This window comes from Oncorhynchus keta, chromosome 19, assembly GCF_023373465.1.
Source record: "Oncorhynchus keta strain PuntledgeMale-10-30-2019 chromosome 19, Oket_V2, whole genome shotgun sequence".
NCBI classification, from domain to species: Eukaryota; Metazoa; Chordata; class Actinopteri; order Salmoniformes; family Salmonidae; genus Oncorhynchus; species Oncorhynchus keta.
Genome location: NC_068439.1, coordinates 11,388,550 through 11,413,803, shown reverse-complemented (window position 1 = coordinate 11,413,803; position 25,254 = coordinate 11,388,550). Strand labels below are relative to the sequence as shown.

Genomic DNA, 25,254 nt, shown 5'->3' with positions numbered 1-25,254 from the left:
ACAATTTAATGTTAATTTCTCTACCATAAACTGACTCCAACGTAGTTTTGGACAATTTGTAAATAAGAACTTGTTCTTAACTGACTTGCCTAGTTAAATCACTAAAGTGGTTGCTGTAATGGTGCTGTGCCCAGGCCTAAACCCTGATTGGTTTACATTCAAATGCATTTCTCAGGTACATCTTAGCTAGCTAGACAAGGAAGCCTTGAAATGGGGCGATTCATTATTAAGCTCACTACCCTTATGGAGTGGCAGCACAAGCTAATTTCCATACTTTTGGAATATTTTCTGAACCAACAATGATGGGCGCCGCCCACTTAAGCAGCCCGGGGATCTAATTGGTCAGCAATGATGGGCGCCACCCACTTAAGCAGCCCGGGGATCTAATTGGTCAGCAATGGTGGGCGCCGCCCACTTAAGCAGCCCGGGGATCTAATTGGTCAGCAATGATGGGCGCCGCCCACTTAAGCATCCCCGGATCTAATTGGTCATCCCCTGTAGATTTCATGTTGTCTATTGCTAGCAAAGCATCCAGGACTTATTTTTTTCTCTCTAAATTGCCTAAAAGAAAAGCTTTGACTATCATTTCTATGATCATTCAGCATGTTTCCCCCTATCAGCATCCAGCCCAATAGCATTGTGAATAGGCCTAGAAGTACTTTCGAGAGAGCACGCTGAAATAAAATGGGGACTTAAATGCATCAATGATGACAATTCAGGCCAGCGTCTGAATTGATTTGTTGTGGCAGAGAGGAGGAAGTAGAACCCTTCAGGGATTTGACAGTTTTCCTGAATTAACCAGGTTCCCATTTACATAATCAGATTTGTCTTAACGCAACGATTCCTCAGTTTGCCAAACGTCATCTGTTTTATGAATGACTTCTGATCATTCCAGAGTGCTACAAGACATTCAATCTATATTTTAACCCTTGTTTGAAGGGAGCATGAGTTTGTGTGTGAGAGATGGTACTTATTTCTGTCTGGCCATCTCTCCCCCCCTCAGATCCGGCCCCACGTCTCCACTCTGAGGAAGTATACATATGGAAAACACATCCTGGCCAAGCTGGAGAAATACTACATGAAGAATGGAGTGGACCTGGGCCCTCTCTGTGGCCCTCCCAACGGCATCATGTAAACCTTCTACCCTTTTCCACACCTTAACACTTGAGGACAAGACGGGCCAACGGGAACGCGGGACGGGAACGCGGGACGGGCTCAGTACATCACCTGCTGGGTTGGTGGAGGAATGGTGGTGATTCAACATGTCCGACCCTCTGTGTACAGCTGACGTTGTATTGGAATGTCACGTATTTTATACCATAACCCCCCTATACCCTACATGAAAAATAACATGTTAACTACTACCCACACACAACCTATTATTTCCTACCACCCGATGGTCTAAACCCTATACCCCCCTCTTTTCCCTCCTAATGAGATCATGTAAACTGCTGCCCTATACATACCCCCCCCCAATGACATGTAGAACCCTCTTTGCCTACTCCAACCCCTCCTTTTCCCCCGTCCCACTCTTATCGCCATGGTAACCCATTGGTATGAGCCTGTGTCTAAACAGGAAGCCTTGGTTAGTTTTAGCCCGTCTCCCAACCAAGCCCTACCCTGCTGCAGGGAGGAGGGAAGGAGGGGGAGGTGAGATACATCCCTACCCTGCTGCAGGGAGGAGGCAAGGAGGGGGAGGTGAGATATATCCCTACCCTGCTGCAGGGAGGAGGGAAGGAGGGGGAGGTGAGATATATCCCTACCCTGCTGCACGGAGGAGGGAAGGAGGGGGAGGTGAGATATATCCCTACCCTGCTGCAGGGAGGAGGGAGGGGAGGTGAGATATATCCCTACCCTGCTGCAGGGAGGAGGCAGGGGGAGGTGAGATATATCCCTAACCTGCTGCAGGGAGGAGGCAGGGGGAGGTGAGATATATCCCTACCCTGCTGCAGGGGGGAGGCAGGGGGAGGTGAGATACATCCCTACCCTGCTGCAGGGAGGAGGCAGGGGGAGGTGAGATATATCCCTAACCTGCTGCAGGGAGGAGGCAGGGGGAGGTGAGATATATCCCTACCCTGCTGCAGGGGGGAGGCAGGGGGAGGTGAGATACATCCCTACCCTGCTGCAGGGGGGAGGCAGGGGGAGGTGAGATACATCCCTACCCTGCTGCAGGGAGGAGGCAGTGGGAGGTGAGATATATCCCTACCCTGCTGCAGGGAGGAGGCAGGGGGAGGTGAGATATATCCCTACCCTGCTGCAGGGAGGAGGCAGGGGGAGGTGAGATATATCCCTACCCTGCTGCAGGGAGGAGGCAGTGGGAGGTGAGATATATCCCTACCCTGCTGCAGGGAGGAGGCAGGGGGAGGTGAGATATATCCCTAACCTGCTGCAGGGAGGAGGGAAGGAGGGGGAGGTGAGATACATCCCTACCCTGCTGCAGGGAGGAGGCAGGGGGAGGTGAGATATATCCCTACCCTGCTGCTGGGAGGAGGGAGGGGAGGCAGGGGGAGGTGAGATTCATCCCTACCCTGCTGCTGGGAGGAGGGAGGGGAGGCAGGGGGAGGTGAGATACATCCCTACCCTGCTGCAGGGAGGAGGCAGGGGGAGGTGAGATTCATCCCTACCCTGCTGCAGGGAGGAGGGAGGGGAGGCAGGGGGAAGGTGAGATTCATCCCTACCCTGCTGCAGGGAGGAGGGAGGCAGGGGAGGTGAGATTCATCCCTACCCTGCTGCAGGGAGGAGGGAGGGGAGGCAGGGGGAGGTGAGATTCATCCCTACCCTGCTGCAGGGAGGAGGGAGGGGAGGCAGGGGGAGGTGAGATTCATCCCTACCCTGCTGGAGGGAGGAGGGAGGGGAGGCAGGGGGAGGTGAGATTCATCCCTACCCTGCTGCTGGGAGGAGGGAGGGAGGCAGGGGAGGTGAGATACATCCCTACCCTGCTGCAGGGAGGAGGCAGGGGGAGGTGAGATTCATCCCTACCCTGCTGCAGGGAGGAGGCAGGGGGAGGTGAGATTCATCCCTACCCTGCTGGAGGGAGGGAGGCAGGGAGGGAGGCAGTGGGAGGTGAGATTCATCCCTACCCTGCTGCAGGGAGGAGGGAGGGGAGGCAGGGGAGGTGAGATTCATCCCTACCCTGCTGGAGGGAGGAGGGAGGGGAGGCAGGGGGAGGTGAGATTCATCCCTACCCTGCTGGAGGGAGGAGGGAGGGGAGGCAGGGGGAGGTGAGATTCATCCCTACCCTGCTGGAGGGAGGAGGGAGGGGAGGCAGGGGGAGGTGAGATTCATCCCTACCCTGCTGGAGGGAGGAGGGAGGGGAGGTGAGATTCATCCCTACCCTGCTGCAGGGAGGAGGCAGGGGGAGGTGAGATTCATCCCTACCCTGCTGGAGGGAGGGGAGGGAGGGGGAGGTGAGATTCATCCCTACCCTGCTGGAGGGAGGAGGCAGGGGGAGGTGAGATTCATCCCTACCCTGCTGGAGGGAGGAGGCAGGGGGAGGTGAGATTCATCCCTACCCTGCTGGAGGGAGGAGGCAGGGGGAGGTGAGATTCATCCCTACCCTGCTGGGGAGGGGAGGCAGGGGAGGTGAGATTCATCCCTACCCTGCTGGAGGGAGGGAGGCAGGGGAGGTGAGATACGTCCCCACCCTTCGTTCCTTCTCCCCTGTTTTTGATTTTCTTTATTCGTCTTTTGGATAAACTAGAATCATTTCACTTTTTGCTACTGCTGTGGCAAACACAGTTCTGTGTCGTATCGCTAGTATGGGATGGAACGTATTTAATTTGACTGAGTACCAAACCATAGTCCCATACACAAACACACAAGCCATGTGCTTACCAGCAAGTCATTTAACATGGGAGGTTAGTTTCCAGTCCTGCTTCTATCTATATATATATATATATATATATATATATATATATATATATATATATATATATAGTGCGTGTATACTTGGTGTAGAACTTTGCATATATATAAATATAATTTTTATTTTAGTTTTCTGTTTTTGATGTTGACTATCTATAATGTATCTTAGTAGTGAACACATTTCTGACTGTATAATTGTACATTTGTAAACCCTTGTAATGTAAAAAGTGATTTACCACCCTTTTTGTATCAGACGATATATATATATACATGTATATCTATATATAAAAACAAAACGTTTAAAAAACTCACTCTTGTGCATTTCGATGCATATTCTCACCTACTTGTTTGTGACATATGAGTTGTTGTATATTGTAAATTGTAATATCAAATTTTGGTTTTGAAAAGTCCTTTCTATACTGTGTAGTACTTGTACAAAGCACCCCCCCCCCCACCTTAACAGAACTCACCACCTTAACAACAGAACTCACCACCTTAACAACAGAACTCACCACCTTAACAACAGAACTCACCACCTTAACAACAGAACTCACCACCTTAACAACAGAACTCACCACCTTAACAACAGAACTCACCACCTTAACAACAGAACTCACCACCTTAACAACAGAACTCACCACCTTAACAACAGAACTCACCACCTTAACAACAGAACTCACCACCTTAACAACAGAACTCACCACCTCAACAACAGAACTCACCACCTCAACAACAGAACTCACCACCTCAACCCCATCCACCGAACTACACTGCAAACGCTCCCTGTCCGTTTACTAAACGACCATCACAGTTAACACTGAAGTCAACGAGACATGGTACACCAACATGTCAGTAGTGAAGCGACTCTTTTATTATTTATTTTATTTTTTACACAAGTCTATTTAAATTGCAGAGAGTGAGACATGGCATCTGACTGAAGCGTCAACAGCTGATAGTGACACTGGGTTTCCGCCTGTTCTGTAGCAGTCAAAACATTACAGAACACACGTGAGATGTTTTACAGTGTAATTTTGGGGGTTGTAACCGCCACCACAGGACACACTGTTAGCAGTCTGCTTGTGTTTTTGTATTTTTAGATATTTTCTAGGAATGCTTTCCCCTTGTCTAAGGGTAATGGATGGGGTGGGGGCGATGAGTTTAAAGGTTGACTCAGTGATATGATGTCATATACACGGGGGCGACTTCCCGGCTTGCAGACATCAACAACGGCCTATTTCATATCTGCCAAGACTACCACTATTGGTTCCTCTCTTGATGCGTGACGCCCACATTGAGAAGAGCGGTCATGGCGGTCTCGGGATATAATATATGACTTGTGTTGTTACTGGAAGCAGGAAGTAGCTCCGCTGTGTACCGTGCCGTATGGCTGAGTCTACCTCGAACCCCTCTGCCTCCTCAGCGTACAGTGAAACCGTGGGTTGTACAAAAGACGGCAGCAGCGTGGTGTACCTTTTAATAATAGTCCTGTAAAAGTGATGTATCATAATGTGCCCCGGTAAAGGCCGGGCGTCGCCTGTCTCGCCGTCCGTAACCAGGACTATTGCGGTGGGCAGCGGCATGTACATTTTGAAGTGGCGAGCCTTGTGTATCTGAATAGGAGCATCTTCTGTAACCATAATGTGTATAGTTCTAACAGAAACCTGTGTGTGCTTGTTGCCTGGACAACTATTTTTTTTGTATCTCCTGTTGTAGATTGTCTCTAAACAATGATGTGTGATTATTTTTTATTTTGAAACAAAACTGAACACAAAAAAACTGTTTTGGAGTGTTTTTTTGATGATTTATGTTGGGTAACACAGAGTAGTTGATTTATGTTGGGTGACACACACAGAGTAGTTGATTTATGTTGGGTAACACACAGAGTAGTTGATTTATGTTGGGTAACACACAGAGTAGTTGATTTTATGTTGGGTAACACACAGAGTAGTTGATTTTATGTTGGGTAACACACACAGAGTAGTTGATTTATGTTGGGTAACACACAGAGTAGTTGATTTATGTTGGGTAACACACAGAGTAGTTGATTTATGTTGGGTAACACACAGAGTAGTTGATTTTATGTTGGGTAACACACAGAGTAGTTGATTTTATGTTGGGTAACACACACAGAGTAGTTGATTTATGTTGGGTAACACACAGAGTAGTTGATTTATGTTGGGTAACACACAGAGTAGTTGATTTATGTTGGGTAACACACAGAGTAGTTGATTTATGTTGGGTAACACACACAGAGTAGTTGATTTATGTTGGGTAACACACACAGAGTAGTTGATTTATGTTGGGTAACACACACAGAGTAGTTGATTTATGTTGGGTAACACAGAGTAGTTGATTTTATGTTGGGTAACACACACAGAGTAGTTGATTTATGTTGGGTAACACACAGAGAGTAGTTGATTTATGTTGGGTAACACACACAGAGTAGTTGATTTATGTTGGGTAACACACAGAGTAGTTGATTTATGTTGGGTAACACAGAGTAGTTGATTTATGTTGGGTAACACACAGAGTAGTTGATTTATGTTGGGTAACACACAGAGTAGTTGATTTATGTTGGGTAACACACACAGAGTAGTTGATTTATGTTGGGTATCACACAGAGTAGTTGATTTATGTTGGGTAACACACAGAGTAGTTGATTTTATGTTGGGTAACACACACAGAGTAGTTGATTTATGTTGGGTAACACACAGAGCAGTTGATTTATGTTGGGTAACACACAGAGTAGTTGATTTATGTTGGGTAACACACAGAGTAGTTGATTTATGTGGGTAACACACAGAGTAGTGATTTATGTTGGGTAACACAGAGTAGTTGATTTTATGTTGGGTAACACACACAGAGTAGTTGATTTATGTTGGGTAACACACAGAGTAGTTGATTTATGTTGGGTGACACACACAGAGTAGTTGATTTATGTTGGGTAACACACAGAGTAGTTGATTTATGTTGGGTAACACACACAGAGTAGTTGATTTATGTTGGGTGACACACACAGCGTAGTTGATTTATGTTGGGTAACACACAGAGTAGTTGATTTATGTTGGGTAACACACACAGAGTAGTTGATTTATGTTGGGTAACACACAGAGTAGTTGATTTTATGTTGGGTAACACACAGAGTAGTTGATTTTATGTTGGGTAACACACAGAGTAGTTGATTTATGTTGGGTAACACACAGAGTAGTTGATTTATGTTGGGTAACACACAGAGTAGTTGATTTATGTTGGGTAACACAAACAGAGTAGTTGATTTATGTTGGGTAACACACACAGAGTAGTTGATTTATGTTGGGTAGCACACAGAGTAGTTGATTTTATGTTGGGTAACACACAGAGTAGTTGATTTATGTTGGGTAACACACAGAGTAGTTGATTTATGTTGGGTAACACACACAGAGTAGTTGATTTATGTTGGGTAACACACACAGAGTAGTTGATTTATGTTGGGTAACACACACAGAGTAGTTGATTTATGTTGGGTAACACACAGAGTAGTTGATTTATGTTGGGTAACACACACAGAGTAGTTGATTTATGTTGGGTAACACACACAGAGTAGTTGATTTATGTTGGGTAACACACACAGAGTAGTTGATTTATGTTGGGTAACACAGAGTAGTTGATTTTATGTTGGGTAACACACACAGAGTAGTTGATTTATGTTGGGTAACACACAGAGAGTAGTTGATTTATGTTGGGTAACACACACAGAGTAGTTGATTTATGTTGGGTATCACACAGAGTAGTTGATTTATGTTGGGTAACACACAGAGTAGTTGATTTTATGTTGGGTAACACACACAGAGTAGTTGATTTATGTTGGGTAACACAGAGCAGTTGATTTATGTTGGGTAACACACAGAGTAGTTGATTTATGTTGGGGTAACACACAGAGTAGTTGATTTATGTTGGGTAACACACAGAGTAGTTGATTTATGTTGGGTAACACAGAGTAGTTGATTTTATGTTGGGTAACACACACAGAGTAGTTGATTTATGTTGGGTAACACACAGAGAGTAGTTGATTTATGTTGGGTAACACACACAGAGTAGTTGATTTATGTTGGGTATCACACAGAGTAGTTGATTTATGTTGGGTAACACACAGAGTAGTTGATTTTATGTTGGGTAACACATAAAGTAGTAGGTAACACAGAGTAGTTGATAATCATCCTCACTACATCTGAGAGTGCAGAATCACTTATCACCTTAAAATCAGTACTGGTAAGATAAGTGTTTTACTGAGGAAAGATTTACACCCCCCGGGGTTGTACGGGGTTGTTTTTTTGCCCAAGCGTAAAACAGATTGAAATAGCCAACTCGCCAAGCTTTGATTCTTTGAATCAGCTGTGTAGTGCTCGGGCAAAATCCAAAACATGCACCCAGGGGTGGGCCCAGGAAAGGTTTTGGGGAAAAGTTATTTGTCACATACACATGGTTAGCAGATGTTATTGGTCACATACACATGGTTAGCAGATGTTATTGGTCACATACATGGTTAGCAGATGTTAATGGTCACATACACATGGTTAGCAGATGTTAATGGTCACATACACATGGTTAGCAGATGTTAATGGTCACATGGTTAGTAGATGTTAATGGTCACTTACACATGGTTAGCAGATGTTAATGGTCACATACACATGGTTAGCAGATGTTAATGGTCACATACACATGGTTAGTAGATGTTAATGGTCACTTACACATGGTTAGCAGATGTTAATGGTCACATACACATGGTTAGTAGATGTTAATGGTCACATACACATGGTTCGCAGATGTTAATGGTCACATACACATGGTTAGCAGATGTTATTGGTCACATACACATGGTTAGCAGATGTTACACATACACATGGTTAGCAGATGTTAATGGTCACATACACATGGTTAGCAGATGTTAATGGTCACATACACATGGTTAGCAGATGTTATTGGTCACATACACATGGTTAGCAGATGTTAATGGTCACATACACATGGTTAGCAGATGTTATTGGTCACATACACATGGTTAGCAGATGTTATTGGTCACATACACATGGTTAGCAGATGTTAATGGTCACATACACATGGTTAGCAGATGTTATTGGTCACATACACATGGTTAGCATATGTTATTGGTCACATACACATGGTTAGCAGATGTTAATGTGAGTGTAACGAAATGTTCTGACAATGCAGTAATAACCAACGAGTAATCTAACCTAACAATTTCACAACAACTACATTATACACACACACAAGTGTAAAGGGATGAAGAATATGTACATAAAGATATATGAATGAGTGATGGTACAGAACGGCATAGGCAAGATGCAGTAGATGGTATAGAGTACAGTATATACATATGAGATGAGTAATGTAGGGTATGTAAACATATTAAGTGGCATTGTTTAAAGTGGCTAGTAATACATTTTTTACATACATTTTTCCATCAATTCCCATTATTAAAGTGGCTGGAGTTGAGTCAGTGTGTTGGCAGCAGCCACTAAATGTTAGTGGTGGCTGTTTAACAGTCTGATGGCCTTGAGATAGAAGCTGTTTTTCAGTCTCTCGGTCCCAGCTTTGATGCACCTGTACTGACCTCGCCTTCTGGATGATAGCAGGGTGAACAGGCAGTGGCTCGGGTGGTTGTTGTCCTTGATGATCTTTATGGCCTTCCTGTGACATCGGGTGGTGTAGGTGTCCTGGAGGGCAGGTAGTTTGCCCCCAGTGATGCGTTGTGCAGACCTCACTACCCTCTGAGAGCCTTACGGTTCTACACGGAGGAGCAGTTGCCGTACCAGGCGGTGATACAGCCCGACAGGATGGTCTCGATTGTGCATCTGTAAATGTTTGTGAGTGTTTTTGGTGACAAGCCAAATTTCTTCAGCCTCCTGAGGTTGAAGAGGCGCTGCTGCGCCTTCTTCACCACGCTGTCTGTGTGGGTGGACCAATTAAGTTTGTCCGTGATGTGTACGCCGAGGAACTTAAAACTTACTACCCTCTCCACTACTGTCCCGTCGATGTGGATAGGGGGGTGCTCCCTCTGCGGTTTCCTGAAGTCCACGACCATCTCCTTTGTTTTGTTGCTGTTGAGTGTGAGGTTATTTTCCTGACATCACACTCCAAGGGCCCTCACCTCCTCCCTGTAGGCCGTCTCGTCGTTGTTGGTAATCAAGCCTACCACTGTAGTGTCGTCTGCAAACTTGATGATTGAGTTGGAGGCGTGCATGACCACGCAGTCGTGGGTGAACGGAGTACAGGAGAGGGCTCAGAACGCACCCTTGTGGGGCCCCAGTGTTGAGGAACAGCGGTGTGGAGATGTTGTTACCTACCCCACCACCTGGGGGTGGCCCGTCAGGAAGTCCAGGACCCAGTTGCACAGAGTGGGGTAGAGACCTGGGATCTCGAGCTTAATGACGAGTTTGGAGGGTACTATGGTGTTAAATGCTGAGCTGTAGTCGATGAACATCATTCTCACATAGGTATTCCTCTTGTCCAGATGGGTTAGGGCCGTGTGCAGTGTGGTTGCGATTGCGTTGTCTGTGGACCTTTGGGGTGGTAAGCAAATTGGAGTGGGTCTAGGTGGAGGTGATATGGTCCTTGATTAGTCTCTCAAAGCACTTCATGATGATGGAAGTGAGTGCTACGGGGCGGTAGTCGTTTAGCTCAGTTACCTTAGCTTTCTTGGGAACAGGAACAATGATGGCCCCTCTTGAAGCATGTGGGACCAGCAGACTGGGATAGGGATTGATTATGTCCGTAAACACACCAGCCAGCTGGTCTGCCCATGCTCTGAGCACGCCGCTGGGGATGCCGTCTGGGCCTGCAGCCTTGCGATGGTTAACACGTTTTACTCACGTCGGCTGCAGTGAAGGAAAGTCCGCAGGTTTTGGGCTGTGTCAGCCTCTCCCAGGCTTGTCCTCAAAGCGAGCAAAGAAGTTGTTTAGTCTGTCTGGGAGCAAGACATCCCGGTCCGCGACTGGGCTGGTTTTCTTTTTGTAATCCGTGATTGACTGTAGACCCTGCCACATACCTCATACCTGTCTGAGTCGTTGAATTTCGACTCTACTTTGTCTCTATACTGACGCTAGCTTGTTTGATTGCCTTGCGGAGGAATAACTACACTGTTTATATTCAGTCATCTCCCTGGTTAAAGGCAGCGGTTGTATCAAATGATTGTGATATGCAGTTACCAGCTAGTGACATTAGGCTGATTCATTAGCTCAAATGATTGATTGGTCTGATCATTTTAAGAGTTATTTAACTAGGCAAGTCAGTTAAGAAAAAAATCTTATTTTTAATGATGGCCTAGGAACAGTGGGTTAACTACCTTGTTCAGGAGCAGAACGACATATTTTTACCTTGTCAGCCCGGAGGAATCGATCTTGCAAACTTTCAGTTACTTGTCCAACGCTCTAACCAATAGGCTACACTGCAGAGTGATTTAATTATCCTATCACGATAAAAACAGATCTAGCTAATAAGCCTATACAATAGTTGAGTTTTATTGTACTCCAAGAAGGGATTTTTTTTTTCAGGCAGACCAATTCTGATCTTTTGCCCAATTAAAAGAGCTGATTTGATTGGTCAAAAGACCATTTGGAGGGGAAAACCACCAACAATTCCAGACATGAGGCTACTTTATATTAGGGTAAGGGAATCTGGAAAGACTTTGTATAGGACTAATTGTGCTGTTTTCTAATAGGCCTATTTTTTTATTTTTAATTGGTCATTTGTACAACTATTTGGTAAATATTTAACCAAACCATTAAATCAAAAGACACTCCTGTAGACAATCTGTTGATTTATCAGAGTTGTGTTTCAATAGAAAGTGTCCTCTGCCTCCTGTCCTTCCTTTGCTAAACTGTTCTGTGTTCAAAGGACAGGTGACACAAAATGGCTGGAGAGGGGGAGGTCTCATGGGAATGTACCCTTACATTCCCAATAAGCCTAATAATGATAGGCTAATGTCAGTTCACCTCAATATGATGGAATGGGAAAAGAGATCCATCTGGGTCATCATTCAAAGGTAGAGTACAGGCAACATACCTTCCTTCATTGGGCAAATTCAAATTGTTGAACGTTAAAAAAAAAAAAAAAAAAAGGTGGTATAGGCTACTGAACGCAACCCAGTTTTGACTAGAATTAGTTGATATGTTGGTATGAAAGTCCTCTGACTCGGGTTATTATTGTTCGGTTGGAAAACGGGGCCAGTAGCCAGATGGTCTGGGGGTCTTGGGCACACCCGAGACCCAGTGAACATAGACACGCCCCCTATAACCGCCTGGCGCTGCGTCCAATGTCCCCTGCAGTGTGGTATGGTTCCCTACCTCCGCCCTGGTTGGGGTTTCGTTGGGAGGTGTGTGTCAGGGGCGGTGATGGAACAGCCTGAGGGTGCCTATTTGGGGCTGCAGGGGGCACCTCGCCTCGCCCACCAGAGGAGACCCCCCCAATACATACACACACACACACACACACACACACACACACACACACACACACACACACACACACACACACACACACACACACAACCTCCTCCCATACTGACTCTCCCAGGCCGTCCCTAGTTACCACAGCCACAAAGTCATGAACCCCGCCTATTTCTACAGTTACTCTTAAATGGGTTCTTTTAAACATCACCACACTGCGAACCTTATGCCGAACACTAACCTTAAATTAAGGCCAAAAAAGCACATTTTTGTTTTCGTGTAGTTTTACGATATTGACCATTTAAACTTTGTGGCTGGGGTAACTATAGTGAAAAAACCCTCTCCCAGGCCGACGCGCGTTGCCAAACGGAACATCAGAGAGCATAGGGCTGGCGTCTCCTGGTAGTACATCTATCAGGTCTCGAGCACATAAAGTCCAAAAGAGAGGGACTAAAGGAAATAAAGACAATAGGGGCTCTCTTGCAGGAAGAAGGAATCTCCCATCGTTTTAAACCTGGTTCCATTACCAGAGAGGACACACGCGGGTTTAGTTTTACCGAGACGGATTAATAAAACACCAGACGGATGTTCGCGAGGAGGGGTGGTCCGCTCTGAAGTTGGAGACTACTGCCTACCGAATACGGAGAGGAGAGAAGCGCTTTTGTTTTCCCCGTGAAGGCTAGCGCCCCCGGCCACAGCATGAAGCTGCCGCCTTGTTTCGTGGCGCTCATCGCGGCGCTGCTCGGTCACTCCGCGCTGGTAAGGAACGAGACTGCCGGGTCCTTTGTGTATTCTATTGAAGTATTGTTCCATTTCTACCGATTAATCACTTCGATGGACTGGGAAAACCGGCATCTAGGTTTCCATAGCATAAGGTATTGATAGGCTATGACTTTGACATGTGTGTTGCTCGTGGTTAATAAGGTAGCAGTCTGTGTGTGTGTGTGTGTGTGTGTGTGTGTGTGTGTGTGCTGCTCGGTGGTCTATGGGGGCATAGTGGTCGGTAGTAAATCTTGGACTCGACCCATATTTGGTCGCGAGCCGCCCGTGACGCCCGTGACTCCCGTTTCTCTCCCGGGTCTTTGTGTCTCAGACACTGGGGTCCGTTCTGATCGAGGTTATTATGGGCTGTTCGGTGAACTGCTCTTGTGGCGTCTGCTTCGCTAACTCACATCCATCCCCGGTAATTCAGCTCGAGCCTTTGAGGCTCCTGCGGTAGGGTTTCGATTGGTTACCCTGTGTATATGTACGGATGTGGGTGTCTCTCAGATACTGAGGTGAGGGCCGGCCTGGAGTAAACGGGGGCCTGTCCTTTGAGGATGGGTGAGAGACCCCGGGGCTTCTCCGGTAACCGGGGGGTGTGAAGAAGGGGTGGGGCAGGGGAAACGCCATGCGGTGCGCGATGGATGGGAATGATGTCATCGGGAATCGCGACGAAGCGAACTGTTAGGAATGCTTGAGTCTCCTGGAACCAACCGGTGCTCCAGCACCTCCTCACCAGCTCCGTGCTAATTTATCCTCCATACCAGAAGAGATCGTTGTGGTCTTAGAAGGATAGCACAAGTCGTCATATCGCCCACAGTCCATATTGGGTGCAAAAGTGCTATTGTCTTAAAATGGTAAAACACACAATTGCCTAAACATATAATTCTGTATCTCTACCTCCTATTATAGAGGTCACACACAGCAAAGGTTTCTAGATAGAATCCCCAAGCTGACATGGTACAAATCTGTTATTCTGCCCCAGAACAAGGCAGTTAACCCACTGTTCCTAGGCCGTCATTGAAAATAAGAATTTGTTCTTAATTGACTTGCCTGGTTAAATAAAGGTAAAATAAAAACAGAATGTGTAACTTTGTTGTTTTGAGAAGGAGAGAGGATGCAATAGAGATTCTCCAATAGGCACATACTGGGTCAGTTGGTGCTGTTGGCCTCCAAAGATCTGCCTCCCTCTAATCTGACCCTGATGAGACACACACACACACACACACACACAGACACACACACACACACACACACACACACACACACACACACACACACACACACACACACACACACACACACACACACACACACACACACACGCACACGCACACGCACACGCGCACACACACACACACGCACACGCACACACAGAGTCATAGAAAATCGCACAGATGGATGCAGGTGTGTCTCATGCTGGCACAGGTAACATCACACACACATCAGTGGTCTCCGGAATGCTCAGTAACCCCAGACAGCCCTGGGGACACTGACATACACACTTCAAAAGGCACTCACACACAGATTGGCATACTTGCTCTGATCTTTTGCTGCCTCTAGTGACTGACAGGTCGTGTGTGTGTGTGTGTGTGTGTGTGTGTGTGTGTGTGTGTGTGTGTGTGTGTGTGTGTGTGTGTGTGTGTGTGTGTGTGTGTGTGTGTGTGTGTGTCCTGGTTCAATCCTCAGTGCATGGTCTGTGTTGGTATTTATTTCCTATGATATGAGGCTGTGATTTCATTTCCTGCCGTGTAAGTTTAGATGAAGACAGATTTTCCCACATACATCTGCTGCATCCCACAGAGACTCTCTCTGTGTGTGTGTGTGTGTGTGTGTGTGTGTGTGTGTGTGTGTGTGTGTGTGTGTGTGTGTGTGTGTGTGTGCGCCTCTATCTATTCGTACCAGGGTTTTAGATGAAGCCTGATTTTCCCACAGAGTCTCTATGTGTGTGTGTGTGTCTGCCAGGGTTTGTGTGCTAGCTTTTTTGTGGCGTGTATGAAACGAGAGAGCACTTTTATGGTGTGTGTGTGAGAGAGAGAAAAGAGGAGTTGGGTGTTTTGAGGATCATGTTTGGTTCGGGGAATGAATCAGTTTCTTGTGCCTGAAATAGTAGACAAAGCCCCCATAGAGAGCAAAGGAGGGAGGAGAAAATAGTGAGAGAGAGAGGGGGATAGAGAGAGTGTGTGGAATGTCAGAGGCAATTTGACACAGGAAGTGGGTCCCTCTCACTCTTTAAGGGCAGTCTCTCTATTGCAATTCAATTTCATTTCATTGTAAGGGGCTTTATTGGCATGGGAAACATGTGCTAACATTGCCAAAGCAAGTGAAGTAGATAATAAACAATAAGAAATTAACAGTAAACATTACACTCACAGAAGTTCCAAAAGAATAAAGACATTTCAAATGTCATTATGTCTATATACAATGTTGTAATGATGTGTAAATAGTTAAAGTACAAACGGGAAAATAAATAAACATAAATATGGGTTGTATTTCCAATGGTGTTTGTTCTTCACTGGTTGCCCTTTTCTCATGGCAACAGGTCACACATCTTGCTGCTGTCTCTGTGTCTCTCCTCTCAATTCAATTAAATTCAAAGGGTTTTATTGGTATGGAAAACCTATGTTAACATTGCCAAAGCAAGTGAAGTAGATAATAAACAAAAGTGAAATAAACAATAAAATGAACAGGGCTGGGAAATAAAACATCTCTCAGTTCATATTTGGAGCTCTGTTATACCATACAGTAGGTATATATGTAGGTCTGTTATACCATACAGTAGGTATATATGTAGGTCTGTATGTACAGTGCATTCAGACTTTTTTGACATTTTCTACATATAGGTAGGTACATTACAGCCTTAATCTAAAATGGATTTTATAAATACATCATCAATCTACACACAATACTCCATAATGACATCACAATACCCCACAATGACATCACAATACCCCATAATGACATAGCAAAAAACAGATTCCATTTTTTTCTCTCCAATGTATTAAAGATAAATTATTCAGACCCTTTACTCAGTACTTTGGCAGAGATTACAGCCTCGATTCTTCTTTGGTATGACGCTACTTCCTTGGCACACCTGTATCTCGACTTCGGTGATGTCATCTATAAAATAGCCTCCAACATTCTACTCAGCAAATTGGATGCAGTCTATGACAGTGCCATCCGTTTTGTCACCAAAGCCCCATATACTACCCACCATTGCGACCTGTACGCTCTCGTTGGTTGGCCCTCGCTTCATACTCGTCGCCAAACACACTGGCTACAGGTTATCCACAAGTCTCTGCTAGGTAAAGCCCCGCCTTATCTCAGCTCACTGGTTACCATAGCACCCACTCATAGCACGCGGTCCAGCAGGTATATCTCACTTGTCACGACCAAAGCCAACTCTTCCTTTGGCCACCTTTCCTTCCAGTTCTCTGCTGCCAATGACTGGAACAAACTGCAAAAATCTCTGAAGCCTGAGACTCATATCTCCCTCACTAGCTTTAAGCGCCAGCTGTCAGAGCAGCTCATAGATCACTGCACCTGTACATAGCCCATCTGTAAACAGCCCATCTAACTACCTACCTCATCCCCATACTGTATTTATTTATCTTGCTCCTTTGCAACCCAGTATCTCTACTTGCACATTCATCTTCTGCACATCTACCATTCCAGTGTTTAATTGGTATATTGTAATTACTTCGCCACCATGGCCTATTTATTGCCTTACCTCCCTTATCTTACCTCATTTGCACTCACTGTATATAGACTTTTTGTTTTCTTTTGTTCTACTGTATTATTGACTATGTTTTGTTTATTCAATGTGTAACTTTGTTGTTGTATGTGTCGAATTGCTATGCTTTATCTTGGCCAGGTCGCAGATGTAAATGAGAACTTGTTGTCAACTAGTCTACCTGGTTAAATAAAGGTGAAATCAATTTTTAAAAAGAGTGAAGGAGTGAAGGAAAAGCAGCCAACAAGTGCTCAGCATATGTGGGAACTCCTTCAAGACTGTTGGAAAAGCATTCCTCATGAAGCTGTTTGAGAGAATGCCAAGAGTGTGCAAAGCTGTCATCAAGGCAAAGGGTGGCTACTTTGAAGAATCTCAAATATAAAAGATATTTAGATTTGTTTAACACTTTCTTGGTTACTACATGATTCCATATGTGTTATTTCATAGTTTTGATGTCTTCACTATTATTCTACAATGTAGAAAATAGTAAAAATAAAGAAAAACCCTTGAATGGGTTGTGTCCAAACTTTTGACTGGTCTGGTATGGCATGTTATGTTATTGTGTGTGTGTGTTTGTGTGTCTAAGTCTATTGAGCCTGGCCTGAGAACAAGTAGTGATGATGGCTCCACCCTACTCTCTACCTCTAGTCGAGCTCCTCCCCCTAGTCTAGCTCCTCCCCCATGGCTTCCCTTACTCCGGTTGTAGTAGTAACATATAACAGCTCTGAATAGGTGGAACCAGTCTTTCCCAAACCCCTCCTAAGGGACCACCAGACAGACAGTCCACTTCTTTGTTCCATACCTACACTGACCTGTCACACCTGAGGCAACTAACCAAAAGTTTGGTGTTAAAGTGTTTTGTTGAATCAGGTGTGATAGTGCAGGGCTGGAAAACATAGGGTGGACTGTCTGGTCAGGTGGACCCCAAGGTCCAGGATAAACACCAGTATAATGTCTCTTCTCCTATATGCTTAGTGAAGGTATGACATCACCATGTTACCTACACCGAGCCAGTTATTTCAGACCTAATTAATACTGAAATAAAACAGACTAGGGGAGGGGATAGGGGAAGGATAGAGTGTGAGACTCGGGGGAAAGGGGATAGAGTGTGAGACTAGGGGAAGGGGATAGGGAAGGGGATAGAGTGTGAAACTAGGGGAGGGGATAGGGAAGGGGATAGAGTGTGAGACTAGGGGAAGGGTATAGAGTGTGAGACTAGGGGGAAGGGGATAGGGGAAGGGATAGAGTGTGAGACTAGGGGAGGGGATAGGGAAGGGGATAGGGTGTGAGACTAGGGGAAGGGGATAGAGTGTGAGACGAGGGGAAGGGATAGAGTGTGAGCCTAGGGGGAAGGGGATAGGGAAGGGGATAGAGTGTGAGACTAGGGGGAAGGGGATAGAGTGTGAGAAGAGGGGGAAGGGGATAGAGTGTGAGATTAGGGGGAAGGGGATAGAGTGTGAGACTAGGGGGAAGGGGATAGGGTGTGAGACTAGGGGGAAGGGGATAGGGTGTGAGACTAGGGGAAGGGGATAGGGTGTGAGACTAGGGGAAGGGGATAGGGTGTGAGACTAGGGGAAGGGGATAGAGTGTGAGACTAGGGAGAAGGGGATAGAGTGTGAGACTAGGGGGAAGGGGATAGAGTGTGAGACTAGGGGGAAGGGGATAGTGTGAGACTAGAGGGGAAGGGGATAGGGTGTGAGACTAGGGGGAAGGGATAGGGTGAGACTAGGGGAAGGGGATAGAGTGTGAGACTAGGGGAAGGGGATAGAGTGTGAGACTAGGGGAAGGGGATAGGGTGTGAGACTAGGGGAAGGGGATATAGTGTGAGACTAGGGGGGAAGGGATAGGGTGTGAGACTAGGGGAAGGGGATAGGGTGTGAGACTAGGGGAAGGGGATAGGGTGTGAGACTAGGGCGAAGGGGATAGGGTGTGAGACTAGGTGGAAGGGGATAGGGTGTGAGACTACGAAGGGGATAGGGTGTGAGACTACGAAGGGAATAGGGTGTGAGACTAGGGGGAAGGGGACAGAGTGTGAGACTAGGGGGAAGGGGATAGGGTGTGAGACTAGGGGGAAGGGGATAGGGGAAGGGGATAGAGTGTGAGACTAGGGGGAAGGGGATAGGGTGTGAGACTAGGGGGAAGGGGATAGGGTGTGAGACTAGGGGGAAGGGGATAGGGTGTGAGACTAGGGCGAAGGGGATAGGGTGTGAGACTAGGTGGAAGGGGATAGGGTGTGAGACTACGATGGGGATAGGGTGTGAGACTAGGGGGAAGGGGATAGAGTGTGAGACTAGGGGAAGGGGAAAGAGTGTGAGACTAGGGGGAAGGGGATAGAGTGTGAGACTAGGGGGAAGGGGATAGAGTGTGAGACTAGGGGGAAGGGGATAGGGTGTGAGACTAGGGGGAAGGGGATAGGGTGTGAGACTAGGGGGGAGGGGATAGGGGAAGGGGATAGAGTGTGAGACTAGGGGGAAGGGGATAGGGTGTGAGACTAGGGGGAAGGGGATAGGGTGTGAGACTAGGGGGAAGGGGATAGGGTGTGAGACTAGGGGGAAGGGGATAGAGTGTGAGACTTGGGGGAAGGGGATAGGGTGTGAGACTAGGGGGAAGGGGATAGGGGAAGGGGATAGAGTGTGAGACTAGGGGGAAGGGGATAGGGTGTGAGACTTGGGGGAAGGGGATAGGGTGTGAGACTAGGGGGAAGGGGATAGGGTGTGAGACTAGGGGGAAGGGGATAGAGTGTGAGACTAGGGGGAAGGGGATAGAGTGTGAGACTAGGGGGAAGGGGATAGGGTGTGAGACTAGGGGAAGGGATAGAGTGTGAGACTAGGGGGGAAGGGGATAGAGTGTGAGACTAGGGGGAAGGGGATAGGGTGTGAGACTAGGGGGAAGGGGATAGGGTGTGAGACTAGGGGGAAGGGGATAGAGGAAGGGGATAGAGTGTGAGACTAGGGGGAACGGGATAGGGTGTGAGACTAGGGGGAAGGGGAGAGTGTGAGACTAGGGGGAAGGGGATAGAGTGTGAGAATAGGGGGAAGGGGATAGAGTGTGAGACTATGGGGAAGGGGGTAGGGTGTGAGACTAGGGGGAAGGGGATAGAGTGTGAGACTAGGGGGAAGGGGATAGGGTGTGAGACTCGCGGGAAGGGGATAGAGTGTGAGACTAGGGGGAAGGGGATAGGGTGTGAGACTAGGGGGAAGGGGATAGAGTTTGAGACTAGGGGGAAGGGGATAGGGTGTGAGACTAGGGGGAAAAGGATAGGGGAAGGGGATAGGGTGTGAGACTAGGGGAAGGGGATAGGGTGTGAGACTAGGGGGAAGGGGATAGGGTGTGAGACTAGGGCGAAGGGGATAGGGTGTGAGACTAGGTGGAAGGGGATAGGGTGTGAGACTACGAAGGGGATAGGGTGTAAGTCTGAGGCAATTTAGGAATCCATACTAACTTTTGTTTTGGAGGTGTTCAGAACAAGGTTAAGGGCAGAGAAAGCTTGTTGGACACAAAGAAAGCTTTGTTGTAGAGCATTTAACACAAAATCCAGGGAGGGGTCAGCGGATTATGAGACTGTATCATCTGCATTTAAATGGATTAGAGAGCTTCCTACTGCCTGAGCTATGTTGTTGATGTAAATTGAGAAGAGCGTGGGGCCTAGCATCGAGCCTTTGGGTACTTCCTTGGTGACAGCCAGTGGCTGAGACAGCAGATGTTCTGATTTTACACACTACACTCTTTGAGAGAGGTAGTTAGCAAACCAGGCCAAAGGCCCCTCAGAGACCCCAATACTCCTTAGCCGGCCAAAAATAATGGATTGGGTGCGAGACTCTGAGATTTTTAATTTTTTTATTTCACCTTTATTAAACCAGGTAGGCAAGTTCTCATTTACAACTGTGACCTGGCCAAGATAAAGCAAAGCAGTGTAACACAAACAACAACACGTAGTATAAACGTACAGTCAATAATACAAGAGAAAAATGTATATACAGTTTGTGCAAATGGAGTAAGAAATTAAGGCAATAAATATGTCATAGTAGAGAAGTAATTACAATTTATAAAATTAACACTGGAGTGATAGATGTGCAGATGATGATGTGCAAGTAGAAATACTGGTGTCCAAAATAGCAAATAAAAAGTAAATAAAAACAATATGGGGATGATGTAGGTAGTTGGGTGGGTTATTTACAGATGGGCTGTGTACAGCTGCAGCGATCGGTAAGCTGCTCAGATAAGTGATGCTTAAAGTTGGTGAGGGGGATATAAGTCCAATTTCAGCGATTTTTGCAATTCGTTCCAGTCATTGGCAGCAGAGAACTGGAAGGAAAGGCGGCCAAAGGACTTTGGGGATGACCAGTGAGATATACCTGCTGGAGCGCGTGCTACTGGTGGGTGTTGTTATGGTGACCAGTGAGCTGAGATAAGGCGGAGCTTTACCTAGCAAAGATTTATAGATGACCTGCAGCCAGTGGGTTTGGCGACAAATATGTAGCGGGGGCCAGCCGACTAGAGCGTACAGGTCGCAGTGGTGGGTGGCATATGAGGCTTTGGTGACAAAATGGGTGGCACTGTGATAGACTGCATCCAGTTTGCTGAGTAGAGTGTTGGAGGCTATTTTGTAAATGACATCGCCGAAGTCAAGGATCGGTAGGATAGTCAGTTTTACTAGGGTATGTTTGGCAGCGTGAGTGATGTAGGTTTTGTTACGAAATAGGAAACCGATTTTTATATTTAATTTTGGATTGGAGATTAATATGGGTCTGGAAGGAGAGTTTACAGTCTAGCCAGACACCTAGGTAGTTTTAGTTGTCCACATATTCTAAGTCAGAACCGTCTAGAGTAGTGATGCTAGTCGGGCAGGCAGGTGCGGGCAGCGAACGGTTGAAGAGCATGCGTTTAGTTTTACTAGTGTTTATGAGCAGTTGAGGAGTGTTGTATGGCATTGAAGCTCGTTTGGAGGTTTGTTAACACAGTGTCCAAAGAAGGGCCAGATGTATACAGAATGGTGTCGTCTGCGTAGAGGTGGATCAAGGAATCACCTGCAGCAAGAGCGACGTCATTGATATATACAGAGAAAAGAGTACTTTTGTTTTGATAGGGTGTGAGACTAGGGGATGGGGAAAGGAGATCGGGTGTGAGACTAGGGGATGGGGAAAGGAGATAGGGTGTGAGACTAGGGGATGGGGAAAGGAGATAGGGTGTGAGACTAGGGGATGGGGAAAGGAGATAGGGTGTGAGAGTAGGGGATGGGGAAAGGAGATAGGGTGTGAGACTAGGGGATGGGGAAAGGAGATAGGGTGTGAGACTAGGGGATGGGGAAAGGAGATAGGGTGTGAGACTAGGGGATGGGGAAAGGAGATAGGGTGTGAGACTAGGGGATGAGGAAAGGAGATAGGGTGTGAGACTAGGGGATGGGGAAAGGAGATAGGGTGTGAGACTAGGGGATGGGGAAAGGAGATAGGGTGTGAGACTAGGGAATGGGGAAAGGAGATAGGGTGTGAGACTAGGGGATGAGGAAAGGAGATAGGGTGTGAGACTAGCGGAAGGGAATAGGGATGAAAATAATAACTGGCACTCAGAAAGGTAGAAATAAATTGTAGGATAAATTGTTACGCTTCCCCAAATTTGAAACCCTAAAATGATTCCCTCCGCGTTTCCATGGTCGGGTTTTTCCTATAGGCTACTTTGAAGCAAGGTAATATAAAATAAAACATACAGGTTTCAAATAATAAAGTATATTAGCCTGATAGAGACAGACAGACAGACAGACAGACAGACAGACAGACAGACAGACAGACAGACAGACAGACAGGCAGGCAGGCAGGCAGACAGACAGACAGACAGACAGACAGACAGACAGACAGACAGACAGGCAGGCAGGCAGGCAGGCAGACAGACAGACAGACAGACAGGCAGGCAGGCAGGCAGGCAGGCAGGCAGGCAGGCAGGCAGACAGACAGGCAGGCAGGCAGGCAGGCAGACAGACAGACAGACAGACAGACAGGCAGGCAGGCAGGCAGGCAGACAGGCAGACAGACAGACAGACAGATAGGCAGGCAGGCAGGCAGACAGACAGACAGACAGACAGACAGACAGACAGACAGACAGATAGACAGACTGTCGTTTCCGTAGCAATCCTGGTGATTAGGTTAAGGAGGGGACCGGATGGGCGTGGTCATGCTACCAGAAATCCAATCCGCCCTGTTGGGAATTCTGGAATTCAGCTCCCCAGCAGTGTGTGTGTGTTTGTGTGTGTGTGTGTTGATATGTCGTGGGGTTATGTGCTGGACACAGGAAGTGTGTATTTATAGATCCGGCCTTGGAGCTTCGTCTGAGGAGGGGGGTCTTTCTGTGCGGAACGCAGTGTTGTGTGTGTCAGTATGCACGTGTGTTTTTGAATAATTTAGCCAGTCTACCGACAGAGGAGTGAACGAGGTCAGAAGCACATGCTATCACCGTCTCTTTCCCTCCCTCCCTCCCTCCCTCCCCTCCCTCCCTCCCTCCCTCCCTCCCTCCCTCCCTCCCTCCATATTTACATCTCTCATTGTCAATCTAGCTCTCCCTCAGTACATATGTCTCACCTCTCCCTCCTTCCTTACTAGAGAAGGATCACGTCTGGACGGTCATATCCCGTCTGAACACAGATTACCGTGTGCTTGTAGATACAGATATCACCTACTGTGTTGTCTATGTTACTATATGTCAGGTGTATGTACTGTCATATAGCGTGCTAAATACAGTATGCTGCAGGTCACCAGAACCTTCCACTAAAGAGGTGGAATTAGGTGGAACCACAGTCTCTGTTGTTTTTATATTGTTTTTATGTTTTAGGGGGTAGATCAGTTTTAAAATTGTGGCTAGATTGTAGCTTCCATCCATCAATGTAATTGTCAGCATAATTTCCTATCCCTCATATATTTTTTGGGTAAATATATATATTGTTTGGGGGGGGAGAGGGGTAAATGTATATATATATACGTACATACACATACCAGCCAGAAACAAAGGACTTTCTTCTGAAACTCGTCAGGGGTTTTATTAGGCTGGGTTTCTGTACAGCACTTTGAGATATCAGTTGATGTACAAAGGGCTATATAAATCAATTTGATTTGATTTGATTCTTGTTCTGAGAAATGAAGGCTATTCCATGTGAGAAACTGAAGATCTTGTACAACGCTGTGTATTACTCCTTCACAGAACAGCGCAAACTGGCCCTAACCAGAATAGAAAGAGGAGTGGGAAGCCCTGGTGCACAACTGAGCAAGAGGACAAGTACATTAGAGTGTCTAGTTTGAGAAACAGACGCCTCACAAGTCCTCAACTGGCAGCTTCATTAAATAGTACCCGCAAAACACCAGTCTCAACGTCAACAGTGCTAAGCTAGCTACCGACCACAACATTAAGCTAGCCAAGAACACAACAACACAAACCAACGGACTGTACAGCTACAAGTAATGAGTGGAGTTACAAAGGCCCTGTACTAAACAAGTTAAAAGTCTGACCTGTGATGAAATGTTTTCCACAAACATAGCGACATGTAGACTACTTGGACACTGGGTAGACGATGATGTCGGCTCTTTTACAATGAGGGTCAATAGGAAAGAATCTTTGTTTTCCACAATTTGTGGGCGTGGTCGAGGTAAATTCCTTATTATCAGGTAAATATCAATGCACGGTATATTTAATGCACGGTATATCGGTAGAATTCGATGGCTTTAGTTCATTCTTACATGTTAAATGTTTTGTGCTGCTTTTGAAAGCAAAGTAAAATTGAAAACGTTATTAGCATTGTTGAATTCGATTGTCATAATAGCATGCTAGAACCGATGGTTTGGTCAGCTAAACTAGCAAGTCTGTTTGTTTTGTTACCAAGGCAACACCTGTCGCTAGCTAGTAAACTTGCTAGCTACTTCAGTGGATGATGGACACATTTCTGGAGGTAAATGGACACATTTCTAGAGGTAAATGGACACATTTCTGGAGGTAAATGGACACATTTCTAGAGGTAAATGGACACATTTCTACTGGTAAATGGACACATTTCTACTGGTAAATGGACACATTTCTACTGGTAAATGGACACATTTCTAGAGGTAAATGGACACATTTCTAGAGGTAAATGGACACATTTCTGGAGGTAAATGGACACATTTCTAGAGGTAAATGGACACATTTCTAGAGGTAAATGGACACATTTCTGGAGGTAAATGGACACATTTCTGGAGGTAAATGGACACATTTCTGGAGGTAAATGGACACATTTCTAGAGGTAAATGGACACATTTCTGGAGGTAAATGGACACATTTCTAGAGGTAAATGGACACATTTCTGGAGGTAAATGGACACATTTCTAGAGGTAAATGGACACATTTCTAGAGGTAAATGGACACATTTCTAGAGGTAAATGGACACATTTCTGGAGGTAAATGGACACATTTCTGGAGGTAAATGGACACATTTCT

The 25,254-nt window shown here is 46.2% G+C and overlaps 1 protein-coding gene and 1 long non-coding RNA gene across 16 annotated transcripts in view; both read left to right on the top strand.

Moving 5' to 3' along the window:
• The first annotated feature begins 1,473 nt into the window (after positions 1–1,473).
• On the top strand, positions 1,474–3,557 carry LOC127909197 (uncharacterized). 15 transcript variants are annotated; one of them, XR_008070169.1, is made up of 4 exons: positions 1,937–2,101; positions 2,146–2,457; positions 2,762–2,814; positions 3,318–3,557. It is a non-coding gene; the product is annotated as an uncharacterized LOC127909197 (long non-coding RNA). The 15 variants fall into 15 exon arrangements; XR_008070170.1 differs by lacking the exon at positions 2,762–2,814 and adding an exon at positions 2,709–2,761; XR_008070168.1 differs by having other exon boundaries at positions 2,709–2,814.
• A 9,093-nt stretch (positions 3,558–12,650) lies between these two features.
• The window catches only part of LOC118382029 (putative uncharacterized protein DDB_G0271982), a 63,876-nt gene continuing 51,272 nt past the window's right edge, over positions 12,651–25,254 (top strand). The window contains exon 1 of the mRNA XM_052469443.1: positions 12,651–13,067. Within this exon, the coding sequence (XP_052325403.1) occupies positions 13,008–13,067 (60 nt within the window). The 5' untranslated portion in view covers positions 12,651–13,007. The remainder of the gene's footprint in view (positions 13,068–25,254) is intronic.